Genomic DNA, 16,492 nt, shown 5'->3' on the forward strand with positions numbered 1-16,492 from the left:
GTATACAATACTGATCATATTGACCTTAATGTGCTAACGCTTTATACTGTATTCTAATGCAGGGTCTGTGACGTTACTGCAGGGTTGGTTGTTTGATCTCAGACTATATTTGTGAAGAATATACAAAATAATGATGAATCCAAAATAAATAATGACTTGTATGCAAAGCTTTTATAGGTATGTAATGAACCCCTTCATATGTAATGAAAGGGTCCCTGCTTTATCTCTCTGTCTGTCATGTTTTTTTGTTGTTTTTTTGACCTGGAGAAGGGAAGAGAATATTTTGAATTTTTTTATATATATATTTAGATTTTATTGTTATCTTTTTTGTTTTCATTTTTTTACTTAGTTTTTACTTGAAAAATGTTTTTTTATGTATACAGTATTTTTTTGTAATAGGTTAAGTTTATTTCAAGTAGTTTTAGTTTTAGCTAACGATAATAGCCCTGGTTGTAACGTACAGTACATCGTTATTCTAACAAAAAAAAGTGTAGAAAGAATTTTCATTTAGAAATTTCTTGTACATTTCACAAAGAAACAGCAAGCCACACATTGAATTAAACATGAAATTTTGCAAGTAGAAAAATTGAATTTGCATTTTCTTGTAAAACCTATTCTTTGTTTTATTTACAACTTCAAAAAAAAATCATGTTTTACAGTGTAATACTTACACGTCCAGAGCAACTTACAGTACTTTTTAATATTGATTATTTTATTATTGATCGAGTGCAGTGGAAACATTCTCTAAATCATGAATCTTCCAGTTGGGATTTGAACCTGCAACCTTTGGATTATCTGCCCAGCTGCTCACCTCATGAGCAGCCACCACCCAGCATTCTTGTAATCTGTTAGACATGTTTTGTTAGGGTTCAGTTTTTGAAGTCCCCGCTTATGTCCCCCAGAGGAGATAACTCATTCCCGTGTTGGCGTTCAGCAAGTGTGTTGCTGGAGATTAGATAAAACCAGAGATAAGAGACTAATTCTGAACTTCCACAGAACAGCAGAAGTGGGAGGAACACATGGAAGTGTTTGCTAAGAGGAAAGAGCATTACTTTAATCACAATTTGTCTTAGTTCTTTGCAGCCCAATCACAAACGCAAGTCAAACGCAAATTAGATGAAGAATGCAATGTGTTGCATGAAAAATATAATTGTAAAATATGTAACTTAAAGAAAATATCTACTTGGAAAATGTATCCAAGTAGAGAAACAGAAGTGCTCAGTAGAAACTAATTAAATGCTCATACAATGTAAAAGAAGAAAATGTTATTGGAAAAAACTACATATGTGACATCAAAGAATGTCTATCCATGAATAATACATTTGGGTTGCTGAGAAAAAAAAGATCTGGTAGAATTTGAGCAGTTAGCACAAAAAAAAAGCACTTTTTTCTTTTAGTTTTTTTGTGCTAAAGTAAGTCTCTTGCTTTCTACTTTTTGTAATAGTAAAACCTTCACTAATGTATTCTCATGCGTGCAAAAATACATGGGCAATCGTGCAGTTATTTCACTGAATAATTGGTAGACGTGCATGTATGAATTCTCAATTCGGCATTCATTTGATAACTTGCTGAAACAAACAACAATAAAACCATATAAAAGAGTTCTATTCAAACTTTTTTCCTCTGAGGTTTACAGACTCAGTTTGTTATTCATCTCAAAACAGTTATTTGAACCGCGTATGGGCATCATTGAACATCCTACATGAGCTTCAGTGAGAGTTTTATGATCCCACACCTTCAGTAGCTCTGCCACTTTATTTTCATCTGTAGAAAAATAGATTACGATCAACAAGTTGTACAACCCAAATATCATGCAGACTACACTACAAACAGAGTCATTTTTGCATTCAATACAGCAGTGTGATTTCCCCAGGTGCAATGTAGGATCATGTATAGCTTGCTTAGCTATTGTAAAAAGCCTAATGCATGCAAAAGAAAAGAGGTAGCCTATTTCTCAGCTAGTGGCTCTTTGGGGTTTTTGGAACTGGAGGAATAATTGTAATAGGAATGATCCACTTCTGAACAAAGTTTTTTCTATTTGTACTTCTATAAATAAAACGCATAACTTTTTGAATAACATGCCCACCATCTGTTCACCACGGTTATTTGTGTGGCGCTAAAGCATTTTTTGCCATCACTCTGCATAAAAGCATTTGATTTGTACATTTGTACACACACACACAAACACACTGTATATAACCCTCTGAATGATTCAACAAATTGCAAAGTAGCGGTTTATTTGATAAGACAACCATCATGTTTTTTTCTTTTCTGTTAACTGATTAAAGAAAGCCTCTTGGATGTAATATAAGTAATCTATATATCTTTAGCAGGTAAGTCTGAAAAAAAAATCTTTGAACTAAATTTAGAATTTTTTGGACAGCCTTTGAAATACTGTATGTGAACAGCAGAGGGCACAATTATCCCACTGGTTGGGAAGTTCCCTGGCAAATTTTTTTATTTAGGTGAGAATCTTAAACTGTAATATTCCTGTGAATTTTTTTATAATTTGTTTCAAGATAAAATATTTTTTTTTACTGTCATTTGTCAGGAAGACTTCTTTGACTCACAATTAGTGGGTTAGAAAATGGTTGCAATATCACCCTGCTGAAAACAACAAAATGTTTAATTCTGCATGAGATTTTGCTGGTTTTAAGTGGTTTAAGGTAGTTTATCTTCTCCCCAGCCTGGCAAAGCTGAAGCTGGTTTGGCTAATCGGTCAGTTGGTCCACAAACCCATCTAAAACCGACATAACCAGCTTGGTCTGACTGGGTTAGTGGTTAACCACCCTAGGCTGGTTTAAAGGGATACTCCACCCCAAAATGAAAATTTCCTCATTAATCACTTACTCCCATGTCGTTCCAAACCCCTAAAAGCTTTGTTCGTCTTCGGAACACAATTGAAGATATTTTGAATGAGAACCGGGAGGCTTGTGACTGTCTCATTGACTGCTAAGTAAATTACACTGTCAAGTTCCAGAAAAGTATGAAAGACATCGTCAGAATAGTCCATCTGCTATCAGTGGTTCAACCGTAAAGTTATGAAGCGGCGAAAATACTTTTTGTAGGCGAAGAAAACAAAAATAACGACTTTATTCAACAATTCGTCTCCTCTGTGTCTCTCCGCATCACCTTAGCGCCATTTTGGAGAATATCTGCTGAACGCAAGCAGCGTTCGCTATTCTGTGTCAGCCGCGCTGCACGGATGCGCTGTTTTCGTTCAAATCAAAGTGTAAATACACGTAGAAAACGTATCCTTGTGTCGCGGCTGACACAGAATAGCGTACGCTGTTTGCGTTCAGCGGATATTCTCCAAAATGGCGCTAAGGTGATGCGGAGAGACACAGAGGAGACGAATTGTTGAATAAAGTCGTTATTTTTGTTTTCTTCGCGTACAAAAAGTATTCTCGTCGCTTCATAACGTTACGGTTGAACCACTGATGGCAGATGGACTATTCTGACAATGCTTTTCATACTTTTCTGGACCTTGACAGTGTAATTTACTTGGCAGTCAATGGGACAGTCACAAGCCTCCCGGTTTTCATCCAAAATATCTTAAATTGTGTTCAAGTATTTTCGCCGCTTCATAACTTTACGGTTGAACCACTGATAGCAGATGGACTATTCTGACGATGTCTTTCATACTTTTCTGGAACTTGACAGTGTAATTTACTTAGCAGTCAATGAGACAGTCACAAGCCTCCCGGTTCTCATTCAAAATATCTTCAATTGTGTTCCGAAGACGAACAAAGCTTTTAGGAGTTTGGAACGACATGGGGGTAAGTGATTAATGACAAAATTTTCATTTTGGGGTGGAGTATCCCTTTAAGCTGTTTTTTCCTCTTTCCTGTGCAAAAGTGCTAACGGCAATAGCTAAAGTTTACCAAAGATATTTTCTTTCTTTCTGTCACCATCTTGTCAGTTTTTGACAGAGTGGCAGAGTTAGCATGACGGCTGAATATTTATTTGCTGGCACAGCAGTTAAAAATTCATAAAGACTGAAAAACTGACTAAGCAATAGACTCGATCTGAAAAATGAGGCCACAAGTGGGACCTCTCTTTAAAAATCCCATGTGTAATCAAACACATCTGTGACATATTTCTCTCAACAAATAAACTGAGAACTGTGTTTATGACATTTGCAGCACTCGCCCAAGATAGGCTATGTCAAAACCGGCTTTGTTTCTTGGATACATTTATAATTGTTTCATCTGAAAATGTTAGGTTCATTTGACTTGTGCCCATCTGTCCTGTTTTCCTGCTGTTTATGTGAATGTGTGACCTTTCTTCTCCAACATTGCTAAGCAAGAGCACATGCCTTCTGCTCGCAATTAGCACATCCATTGAAAATGAGTTAATGAACTCAATTCTGTCACTCCTGTCAGGTCTTTGTGCAATGCATTTTGTCCCCCACAATCATTGATCTTGATGAAGAACCTTTAATATCAGGCATTGTTGTTGAATGAATACACAGTATACAAAGTCACGGCTGCTTTCATTGCCTTTCAAACGTGTACACATGAGGCAATCAAATTGTATTTCTCTTACATGTCCTGGTGATAATTTTGCATAAAACAATTTTGAGCTTTAAAACAGTAATTATAGTACACATGGGACATTATATAACATAATATAGCACACATCAGAGTTTAGGATTCTCTTATGCTCACCAAGGTGGTGTTTATTTGATCAAAAATACAGCAAAACATTAATTCAATGAAATATTATTATTATGATTTAAAATAACAGTTTTCTAATTTATTTTAAAATGTAATTTATTCCTGTGATTAACAAAGCTGAATTTTTAGCATCATTACTTCAGTCTTTAGTGTCACATGATTTTTCAGAAATCATTTAAATATGCTGATTTGTGTTAAAAGCAGTTATGCTGCTAAATATTTTTGTGGAAACTATGATACATTTTCTTTTCATGACTCTTTGATGAATAGAAAGTTCAAAAGAACAGCATTTATTTGAATTTTTGTGACAATGTAAATGTTTTGACTGCCACATTTGATCAGTTTAATCCACCTTTGTGAATCAAAATTAAGACAATCTTACTATAAATATAAATAATATATATTAAGATTTGTAGTTGGAATTTTTGGATTATTGTGAAAGTTTTTATCAGTTTAAATCTGTGTATTCCAGATTTGTTCCAAACCAGTTTAGAGAGGATTTATCTGGGTTATGTTTGATTGAGGATTATTATCTTGCAGCAAATTGTTAATTCCACACTAAAACTGTATTAGACTGTTTGTACAAACCCGATTCCAAAAAAGTTGGGACACTGTACAAATTGTGAATAAAAACAGAATGCAATGTGGAAGTTTCAAATTTCAATATTTTATTCAGAATACAACATACATGACCTATCAAATGTTTAAACTGAGAAAATTTATAATTTTAAGGGGAAATTAAGTTAAGTTTAAATTTCATGGCATCAACACATCTCAAAAAAGTTGGGACAAGGCCATGTTTACCACTGTGTGGCATCCCCTCTTCTTTTTATAACAGTCTGCAAACGTCTGGGGACTGAGGAGACCAGTTGCTCAAGTTTAGGAATAGGAATGTTGTCCCATTCTTGTCTAATACAGGCTTCTAGTTGCTCGACTGTCTTAGGTCTTCTTTGTCGCATCTTCCTCTTTATTATGCGCCAAATGTATCTATGGGTGAAAGATCTGGACTGCAGGCATTCCATGCAACCCCATACCATCAGAGATGCAGGCTTCTGAACTGAGCGCTGATAACAACTTGGGTTGTCCTTGTCCTCTTTAGTCCGGATGACATGGCGTCCCAGTTTTCCAAAAAGAACTTCAAATTTTGATTCGTCTGACCACAGAACAGTTTTCCACTTTGCCACAGTCCATTTTAAATGAGCCTTGGCCCAGAGAAAACGCCTGCGCTTCTGGATCATGTTTAGATATGGCTTCTTTTTTGACCTATAGAGTTTTAGCCAGCAACGGCGAATGGCACGGTGGATTGTGTTCACCAACAATGTTTTCTGGAAGTATTCCTGAGCCCATGTTGTGATTTCCATTACAGTAGCATTCCTGTATGTGATGCAGTGCCGTCTAAGGGCCCGAAGATCACGGGCATCCAGTATGGTTTTCCGGCCTTGAACCTTACGCACAACATGAAAAACAACCCGCGGCAACAGTGTTAAAGTAGCCCAATTCCACGGAAAAACCGCGGACTTGGCAACACTGGTGGCAGGATTCAAATTGGGTTCCCTTTCATGGGAACTTCGAACTGTGTCCTCTAGGGGTCGCTCTGAGAAACCTAGAGGACGCAGTGTCTTGTTCCCTACTCAGGGAACCATGATTACATAAGTAACCTGAGACGTTCCCTTTCATGTGAACTTCGAACTGCGTCCTCTAGGTTTCTCATAGCGACCCCTAGAGGACGCAGTGTCTCGTTCCCTACTCAGGGAACCATGGTTACATAAGTAACCTGAGACGTTTTATCTTATATTAGCCAGCAACAGAATCTTCAGATAAACTGGTACATGAAAATCAGCCATCAGGATTTGTTTTGAGGTGGTGATTTCCTTACCAGGAAGGATTTGAATTACAAAAATATGAATTTCATTTGTAAATAAATTCATTGTTAGGCTTTTCTCAAGAACGATTCTTCGTGGTTGGCCAGGATTGTGAGTTGGCTCGTGACAAACAAGCTTGTGTGTCTCATTACAATGAGGAAATAGGTACTAAATTAGTCTTTTTCACCCACTGTAAATCATTGTAATAATTGACACTTTAATGAAGTAAATCATACTGTTGAATGATATCCAGTATAATATCAGTAAAATCTGTTTCTAGTTTGGTGTTGATGAAAGGCTATTGATGTGGCTGTTGAGTTACCAATGACAAAAAATGTTAGGAAGCACTGTGAGGACTTACAAAGCAGACTAAAGCTGGGTGCAGAACTCTGTTGATAGCTTTTAGATGAGTGAGAGCGGAAAACTCATGTTCATGTTCATGTGGGATAGGAGCTAGAAATAACATGAAAGCATGCACAGCAGGAGGAGACAGAAGCAGTCAGCGGAAAAGATCTTACTGGAGTAGAACAAGAATGAAGTAATAAGTAGGCAACAGTTTATACAAGAGCTTTTTGGATTTTCAGAATTGTTTATCAGGAACTCAAGCACTGATGGATGATAGAATTTGGCAATTATCACCTCTGCCAATGATCCCAACAAGACTGAGATGAGATGACATTTTTATTTGTAGACATGTAGACACAGGTTTAGCAAGTACATTTATTCGCAGGACACCCCATTATTCACAGTCAATATTCTTTCTTTGTACCAATACTTTGTCAAATTTGATCACTGTGATGATTTCCACAACACTGAACTATTGAGCTTCACAAAGCTGATATGTGTAAACAAAATACTGATAAAGACTAAATTACCAGTGTTAGAAAATGTAGTCAAAAATCATAATATGATTTTAGAAGCAATAAATGTTATTTTTAAAAGGGAATAAATATCACAACACAACGGGGTTGAACAGAAAGTACAGCATTAAAGACAAATTCAGTGTTTTCTTGTGTTTAAGTTCAGTTTCAGTACTAAGTCAAATTGTTCAGATTTAGCAATTCTAAGCATTTTCAAACATCGGATATTGGGTAAGCATTTTATGAAGTGGTTGAAGTGTTTAGCAAATGAATGACAAAATATGTCTATTGTATATTTGGTTAAATTTCAAATTGTTAAAAATGGAGAGAACTTTGGCTTTAATAATGAGTTCTGGTCTCAAGACACTTGTCCAGTAGAAGCACAAAACATTTTGTTTTTGTAGAAAGAACTATTAGATTAGAATCAATTTAGAAAAAAAGCCCCCTCAAATTTATGGGAAAAATGAGTTTGTCAAATCTAATCCAGCTGTTGGTTCCAAACTAGCAGACCCTATACTGGAGCCACAGTTTAGGCTAAATATGGAACCCTGTTTCCCATTCTACCATAGCATTTTAAAAACATTTTTATTTATGTTATGTTTATTGCTGGAAAATACAAATTGCTAACTAAAATAAACCAAAACATTCTTTAGCTAATTTAATGGTTAGGGTTGTCAGTCAGCATTTTCTGAAGATTCTGGAAAAAAAAAGCATATAATTTCAGCTTCAGGCCCTATTTGCAGAGCTGGGTAGTAACTGATTACATGTAATCTGGATTACGTAATCAGATTCCAAAAATGAAGTACTTGTAATTAGATTTAATTACATTTTAAAATATTCGTAATTAGACTACAGTTAGTTTTTTATGGATTACATGATTACATATTATTCACACAATAGCAATAAATTATTCATCATTTATTTATTCTCCCTAACTCCTCTTCATCTTTATCCTACCGCTTATATACATTCAGAAAGTCTGTCATTTTTGTGGACATTCACTAGTCAGGTGGCCACATAGCATTTGACCACTGGATCTACAAAAACTAGTTCAGGTTTAAGATGTGTTTCAACATTGCATCAACTACTGAACACATGAATTACAGGTTATTTAATCATGTATTACTATGTCTTTGGAAGGCTTTTGTCTTTCAAACACATTAAAATGCACAAATTCACGTTATTTCTTATTTACATGTAATGCAGGCATTCCCGAACTTTTTTGTCATCTGAACCTCTTTCACCTAATATATTTACTTGAAGTACCCCGGAGATTTTAAAATAAATATTTAATAATTAAATCACATTTGTATGCTCGCGGTTCTCTGACGTTGGTTAATGGTCACATGACATGCAGGTAAACAAATAAATGATTTCATTTTGTTAGTAAGTGTTTTATTTTTAAATGATTTATTTATTTTGTACATTTCTATGATTTAATGAATTGTTAGCTTTTCATTAAACTCGGTTCCTTTACGAACCCTAGTTTGGGAAACCTTGATGTAAGGTTATTTAATGTTTAATGCACCTCATGTTGTTAATTACAATGAATGGAATATATTTTCTTACTCTTTCTATTTTTACATCAATATGGTACAAGATTATCCTATTTAAATCAATGTGATAAACAAGTTAGATCAAAGGTAATCTAAAAGTAATCTGATTATATTACCTAAAATGTGTCATGTAACTTATTACATAACTAACTACAATTTTTGTCGTGTAATTTTGGAATCAGTAACGGATTACAATTTGTAAGTAATCTACCCAGCTCTGCCTATTTGTACGTGAGAATGCCATTCAATCAATTTTTGGAATAAATGGCATGCTATTTATCTTTGCTGCCTAAAAATCTAAAAGAACTACATGTTATACTTGTAGAGATATACCCATTTCATCTCCCGCTGTGAGCACAGATGCACATGCCCCCCCCCTCTTCTCTCTCTCTCTCTCTCTCTCTCTCTCCCAGGGGTTCTGTCTCTCTCTCATCCCTCCAGTCCTCTCTCTCTCTCGCTCGCTCTACTACATTGCCATCTCATTTCCTCCCCCCCTATTTTTCTTCTCTACCTTGATCATTCTCATTTGCTTGTTTTCTTTTCCGTAAAATGCCTCTCTTTCTTTATTTGTGTCTTCCATGCCTCTCTTTTTTATTTCTATAGATAGGCAGAGCTGAAGAGATTCTAGCCATTCTCTCAGCATCCTTTCGTGCTGCCTTCACTCATTCACGCCACAAAATCTTCTGTCACTTCTCTCACGGGGAAGAATTTTCTTCTGTTTATTCCTTCACTCAGCCGAAGATCCCGACTGCAGCTCGTTTTTTATTCCAGAACGCCACCATCCGCATATTAGAACGGATTTTCTATTCTAAACTGGAATCATGTTCTATTTCCAGCTGGTGATCATGGCTGGAACGGTTCTCCTGGCATACTACTTTGAGTATACGGACACGTTCCCGGTGCACGTTCAAGGATTCTTCTGCTTCGATAAAGCCTTCTCCAAGCCACATCCAGGACCTGAAGATGACAGCAAAGCTCCTCCGGTGCTGGTGTATTCGCTGGTCACCGCCATCCCCACCGTCACCGTAAGAGTTCTACTACCATTCATAAACTCACACTTCTCTGAGGTGCCACACGTGTGTGTACGCTATTGTTTCGGTGTGTGGGATCGTTAATGAGTGTGTTTGAATCTGAATGTGTGTTAACGTGATCTTATGCATTTGATATTTTACAAACTCATTCAACTCATTTGTTAACAATCTGGATAAAATAATGCAGAAAAACTGCTGCTGAAGACATTTTATTTCCTCCTATCTAAGGAGAAATAAAAAATACACACAATGAGACTTTTACGTATTGTTTACATACCATATAGCTATAAAATGTGAATAGCAGATTTTGATTTATTGAAATCTCTTTTAATTGCAGACTTGCTCTTTAATCTCTTTGCATTCTAGGGGAAATAATTGTGATATTCAAGATAATTATCATTTACTATAAGGTAAATGAGAATGTAAAAAAATAATAATAAAACCAGCCTAGACTATCTTAAATGAATCAGCTGGTAAACACTTTAAGTGACCTGCTATATGTGATGTTAGTTATTGGTATACGTTTTTGTTTTGTTTGTTTTTTTGGGGGGGGGGCACTTTCTTGCTGTCTTTGGTTGGTCACCTAGTACTGGTCAGGTTGGTTTACTTGCAAAAAAAAAATATTAACCAGCTTGTGTAAGTTACTCATCTAAAACTAAGACCATTTTGGAGTGGTTCAATGTATAAAGAGACAAATCCAACAGAGATTTTTCTGTGTTATCTGTATGGCTGGTTGCAACAAACATATAATGAGTTCAGAAAACCTCTAGTTAGCTCTGAATGTGTGGTCACATGTACCATAGTTCAGTGCATTTCACAAGTGAAGTCCAGTAATTTCAGTGGGGCACTATCTTGTGACAGTGAAAGATTTCTGCATGCTGATTGGTCATACAAATGAACTTTTTTAACCACCGGAAAGCTGCTTGGTTTGAAAATAAGCTCTGTGAGCAGTTCTTGATGCATCACTACACATTACAGTGGACTGTTGACCTTTTTGCCAAAATTTTCACAAATTTTACCTTACCTTAAGGGTTTTAACTTACTGTATATTGTTTGTCTCACTTGCTCAGAAAGGCTGCATTTATTTGATTAAAATACAGTAAAAACTGTAATATTGTGTTTTCTATTTTAATATATTTAAAATTGTAATTTATTCATGGAATGGCAAACACTAAATTATTATCAGTGTTGAAAGCAGTTGTGCACATATAACAGACAGTTATACATATTTTTTAGGATTCTTTGATTAATAGAAAGTTTAAAAAACAACAGTTATTTGAAATATATTTTTACTTTCACTTTTAATACATTTAAATCAACCTTCCTGAATACAAGTAATAATTTCTTTAAAAAAATTAATTAAAAAAATCTTACTGACCTCAAACGTTTGAATGGTAGTGTAGCTAGAAGCGTTCATGTACTTGTGTAGGGCATGTTTTGGGCCTGCTCTGTCTCTTGTTTGGATGTTAGCGTTGGGACTACATGTCATTATTATTTAGTATTATTTATACTGGTCAGTCCCAGTATAAGTGATATTAACAAGGTCAGATGTCCATAATGTGATGCAGTGCAGTGAATGGAAGCTAGATGAGGTCAACACAAGAGTCTCGATTTAGCTAGCCAGGAAAAAAAATAAAGTTTTCCCAGCGGTATCAAATGATTAATTATCAGAGGGAGGGTGAATTAATGTCTGTCTCACCCAGCATCACAGAAACAGATGGTGAGATACCACAGATTCAAACATCAGAGGCTTTCTTCACTTTTGAGTATTTTTACACACGCTGCACACACACACACACACACATTCCTCATCTGTGCAAATGAGAGCAGAAGGTGGAAAAAGCTCACCATCTTGTCTTCCTTCACATGGAGATGACAGCAGTGTGCACAGGGACACCTGAGGCCCCCTGTGTGCGCTGAGAGGCACCTGAGGTTTAATTTGGGCAAAGCTGTGTGTTTTTCTTGCCATGTGTATCTAGTCTGTGTGTTTGAATGTGAAAGTATTTTAGTGATGTATCTTTTTCCTTGTTTATTTTGTGATGTGAGCCTGTATTTTATTTTTATGATATTGTTATGTTTTATTTTTGTTGTATTATTTTTATACTATTTATTTTATGTAACATAATGAAGTAAAGAAATGCAAAAAAATCTAAATTATTTAGAAATAACTTCAGAAGTAACTCTTGTTTTGATAGGCGTGCCACTTTCAAGACTTTGGAAGTAAACGCCCACTGCTATAATTGGGGAACAATTTTGCATATAAAAATAATAGATGGACACTGCTGTGATGTACTATGAAAACAATATGGGTCATTTTGGTTGAAAGGATAAATACTCAGTACAGTAACAGACAAAGCAATAGTGACACATGGTAAAAACATAGTTACTCACACTTACTTGTGTGTTGCAACATTACAGTACTGTTGGATCCAACACAGTCGGCATTGTATCATCTTTTTCTCTAAAAAGCCTGCATCAAACTCTTGTTTAAAAATGATTGTACAGTAAAATGAAGCAAAAAAAGTTTTTTTAGTCCAGTTGCTGTGGTGTGACCATACCCTTATTGACACAGTCTGGAACTTCAAAATAGTTAAAGTTCATTTTTAAAAATAATTAAAGTTAATTCTCTGTTTCCTAATGTTACACCGCGTCTACACCAGATGTGAGCAGCACAGTGGCGTAGCAAGTCAGCCCCGGGCCCATATGCAAATAAAATTGTACGGGCCCCCCCAAACGTTATTGGCTCCAACTCGGTTAACTTATTGTTGATTTTTATGAAGTGATTAACGTTACGTGTATTCACAAGCTGTTTTATTTACGGTATAAATGCTTGGAAATAATATTTAACGTTTTCAAGTCCATTCATCATTTGTAGCACGCAAGCCACCTAATAATCGCAATAAGCTTTGTGCTTTATTACTTGTATTAAAACACAAAGTGTCAGCCTTCTGTCAACTTTATAATAAAATACTACAAACAATAAATGTGTCTTTACGCTCTTAAATTTGTAGTGAGATAACAATATTCGTCTCAATTCAAGCAGCATGTGAATCAATGATATTTTCATCTTTAATATTTGCAGCACGAAATAAACATGAATAAATGTTTGAACGCATGTTGAAAAAATCAGAACAATTTAATACAAATGAATGTTTTATGAAATCGATCAATTAGAGTTTCAAAAAACGTCAATAAGCCTACGTTTTATTGGTGTTTTTCATGTTAAATGTGAAGAATTTCTTGCCATGTGTATCTAGTCTGTGTGTTTGAATGTGAAAGTATTTTAGTGATGTATCTTTTTCCTTGTTTATTTTGTGATGTGAGCCTGTATTTTATTTTTATGATATTGTTATGTTTTATTTTTGTTGTATTATTTTTATACTATTTATTTTATGTAACATAATGAAGTAAAGAAATGCAAAAAAATCAAAATTATTTAGAAATAACTTCAGAAGTAACTCTTGTTTTGATAGGCGTGCCACTTTCAAGACTTTGGAAGTAAACGCCCACTGCTATAATTGGGGAACAATTTTGCATATAAAAATAATAGATGGACACTGCTGTGATGTACTATGAAAACAATATGGGTCATTTTGGTTGAAAGGATAAATACTCAGTACAGTAACAGACAAAGCAATAGTGACACATGGTAAAAACATAGTTACTCACACTTACTTGTGTGTTGCAACATTACAGTACTGTTGGATCCAACACAGTCGGCATTGTATCATCTTTTTCTCTAAAAAGCCTGCATCAAACTCTTGTTTAAAAATGATTGTACAGTAAAATGAAGCAAAAAAAGTTTTTTTAGTCCAGTTGCTGTGGTGTGACCATACCCTTATTGACACAGTCTGGAACTTCAAAATAGTTAAAGTTCATTTTTAAAAATAATTAAAGTTAATTCTCTGTTTCCTAATGTTACACCGCGTCTACACCAGATGTGAGCAGCACAGTGGCGTAGCAAGTCAGCCCCGGGCCCATATGCAAATAAAATTGTACGGGCCCCCCCAAACGTTATTGGCTCCAACTCGGTTAACTTATTGTTGATTTTTATGAAGTGATTAACGTTACGTGTATTCACAAGCTGTTTTATTTACGGTATAAATGCTTGGAAATAATATTTAACGTTTTCAAGTCCATTCATCATTTGTAGCACGCAAGCCACCTAATAATCGCAATAAGCTTTGTGCTTTATTACTTGTATTAAAACACAAAGTGTCAGCCTTCTGTCAACTTTATAATAAAATACTACAAACAATAAATGTGTCTTTACGCTCTTAAATTTGTAGTGAGATAACAATATTCGTCTCAATTCAAGCAGCATGTGAATCAATGATATTTTCATCTTTAATATTTGCAGCACGAAATAAACATGAATAAATGTTTGAACGCATGTTGAAAAAATCAGAACAATTTAATACAAATGAATGTTTTATGAAATCGATCAATTAGAGTTTCAAAAAACGTCAATAAGCCTACGTTTTATTGGTGTTTTTCATGTTAAATGTGAAGAATGACAGGTTGGATGCCACAGACTTTTTATTTTATAAATTTTTTTTATTTTTAGTTTTTTTTGTCGGCGTATTTTCACATTAACTTCACGCAATATAACATGATTTTTTTATCGTAATTTTGACTTTATTCTTAAAATTTTATGACGTTAATCTTAGACTACGTCCACACAAAGCCAGAACTTTCCCTATCCGATCTTTTTTTTCTCCTCGTCTCAAGAAATATCTACGTCCACACGAAACCGTCACAAAACGATATAGTATACATGCCAGACCAGCATGTGGTGCTGTAATTCTGCCACAGAGATACACTAAAAACGGAGAAGAAGACTTGGACTATGTGCATAATCCTTGCACCCGGTATACAAATAAACATGGAACAATACATTTATTAATCTGTGTTAATGTTAGTTAATAAAAAGATAATCGTTCAGTGTTTGTTCATGTTTTTGTTGCTGTTACGTGACATAGCGGTGTCTGACTAGGGGCCAGACGTAGGCTGATGATGTCATCGTTTCAGAAAATATACGTATTCGCTGTCCACATGAAAACGCAAGGGTGGCGTTTTCAGATTTATCCACTCTGGGACCCGGTTTAAAAAAATATCACTCTCCCAAAACGCCGGATCCATCTGGACGAAACACCTATACCATACAAAATGTATGCGTATACGCACAAACGACTGTATATGCGTCTAACAGCACACATTATCTAGGTTAAATTTTTTTATTAATATTGTGAATTGCATGAAGTGTTTTATGTCTATAGATTTTATTTTAGGCAAGTCATGTTGATTTGAGAAGCCTAAATTGATCAAACATATGCTCAACTCAGTCCGCCGCTCGCCGCTTGGTCGTTACTTTAAAAAAAAAAAAAAAAACTTGAATTTAAAAAAAATAAAAAGTTTTGCAACGGCAGCTGTGTAAAGGGGAAGAAAGAAAGCTCCAGAGAGAAAAAATACACGGGCTCGGGTCAGACTCAGGCCGAGAATTCTGATAAGCTGTCGGAAGGGCCGGGCCCATGCAGGGCTCTATCCGTTCCCTCATTTCAATTAAAGGTTCCCCCTCGGCTCGGCGGGCCCCCAATACGCCCGGGCCCATATGCACCTGCAAACCCTGCATACCCAGACGCTATGCCCCTGCACAATGCAATGCGACTAGATAGAAGCCATTATAATCAGTGATTCTTTCTACACTGGATGCAGCACGGCGCAATGTGACACAACATACAAGAAGGAGATTTGCAACGGTCACTTTGTTGCATCCAGTGTAGCCTGTTGCAGTGAGCTGCAACGTGATGCAACAATGGTTGCATCTGTTGTAGACATGGTGTTAGGATCACAAGGAAACAAGGAAAGAAACTTTGTCTTTCCACAATTTGGTGCACAGCATCTTGTAATCCTTGAAGGCATCTCTTATCGTTTTGTTGTTTTGTTGCTCCTGTGTTTGCGCCTCTCTCATTTTTACTCACCTCCTACTACAATGATGTAGAAGTAGGTGTTGATCTGCTGGTCTTTCGTCACACTATGATGTCATACTGAGATAAAATATGAAACAAACTCTTTGTCTTAATAAGTAGAAAAGAGAAAGACATGGCAGTTTTAATAAAAGCTGTTTTAAACTTAAGAAGAAGTTTTGAGTACAATGACCTTTTATATGTCAAAAGATCAAAGAAAACTTTCATTTCATGACTTATTTTTTATTCTGATTTTGAAGTGAAATGTGATCTGGACATTTCTTCTCTTTCATCCACAGATGAACATATCTCTGTTGGAACACACGTTTGGGAGCATGCTCTCTTTGCGTGTAACTGCCTTTTCTCTTTGTCTTGAGGATAGTGAGCGGTTGCATCTGCGCCCTGTGTGCGTGCATGAGTGTGTGTGTGTGTGTGCATGAGTGTGTGTGTGCGTGTGTGTGCATGAGTGTGTGTGTGTGTGTGTGTGTGTGTGTGTGTGTGTGTGTGTGTGTGTGTGTGTGTGTGTGTGTGTGTGTGT

The 16,492-nt window shown here is 35.8% G+C and overlaps 1 protein-coding gene across 1 annotated transcript in view; it reads left to right on the plus strand.

Moving 5' to 3' along the window:
• The window catches only part of LOC107551919 (phospholipid phosphatase-related protein type 5-like), a 62,780-nt gene that overhangs the window by 11,807 nt on the left and 34,481 nt on the right, over nucleotides 1–16,492 (plus strand). Inside the window, exon 3 of the mRNA XM_016233699.1 lies at nucleotides 9,794–9,982. Coding sequence (XP_016089185.1) covers nucleotides 9,794–9,982 — 189 coding nt within the window. The remainder of the gene's footprint in view (nucleotides 1–9,793; nucleotides 9,983–16,492) is intronic.

This window comes from Sinocyclocheilus grahami, unplaced genomic scaffold (assembly GCF_001515645.1).
Source record: "Sinocyclocheilus grahami isolate Dianchi unplaced genomic scaffold, SAMN03320097.WGS_v1.1 scaffold437.1, whole genome shotgun sequence".
Classification (NCBI taxonomy): Eukaryota; Metazoa; Chordata; class Actinopteri; order Cypriniformes; family Cyprinidae; genus Sinocyclocheilus; species Sinocyclocheilus grahami.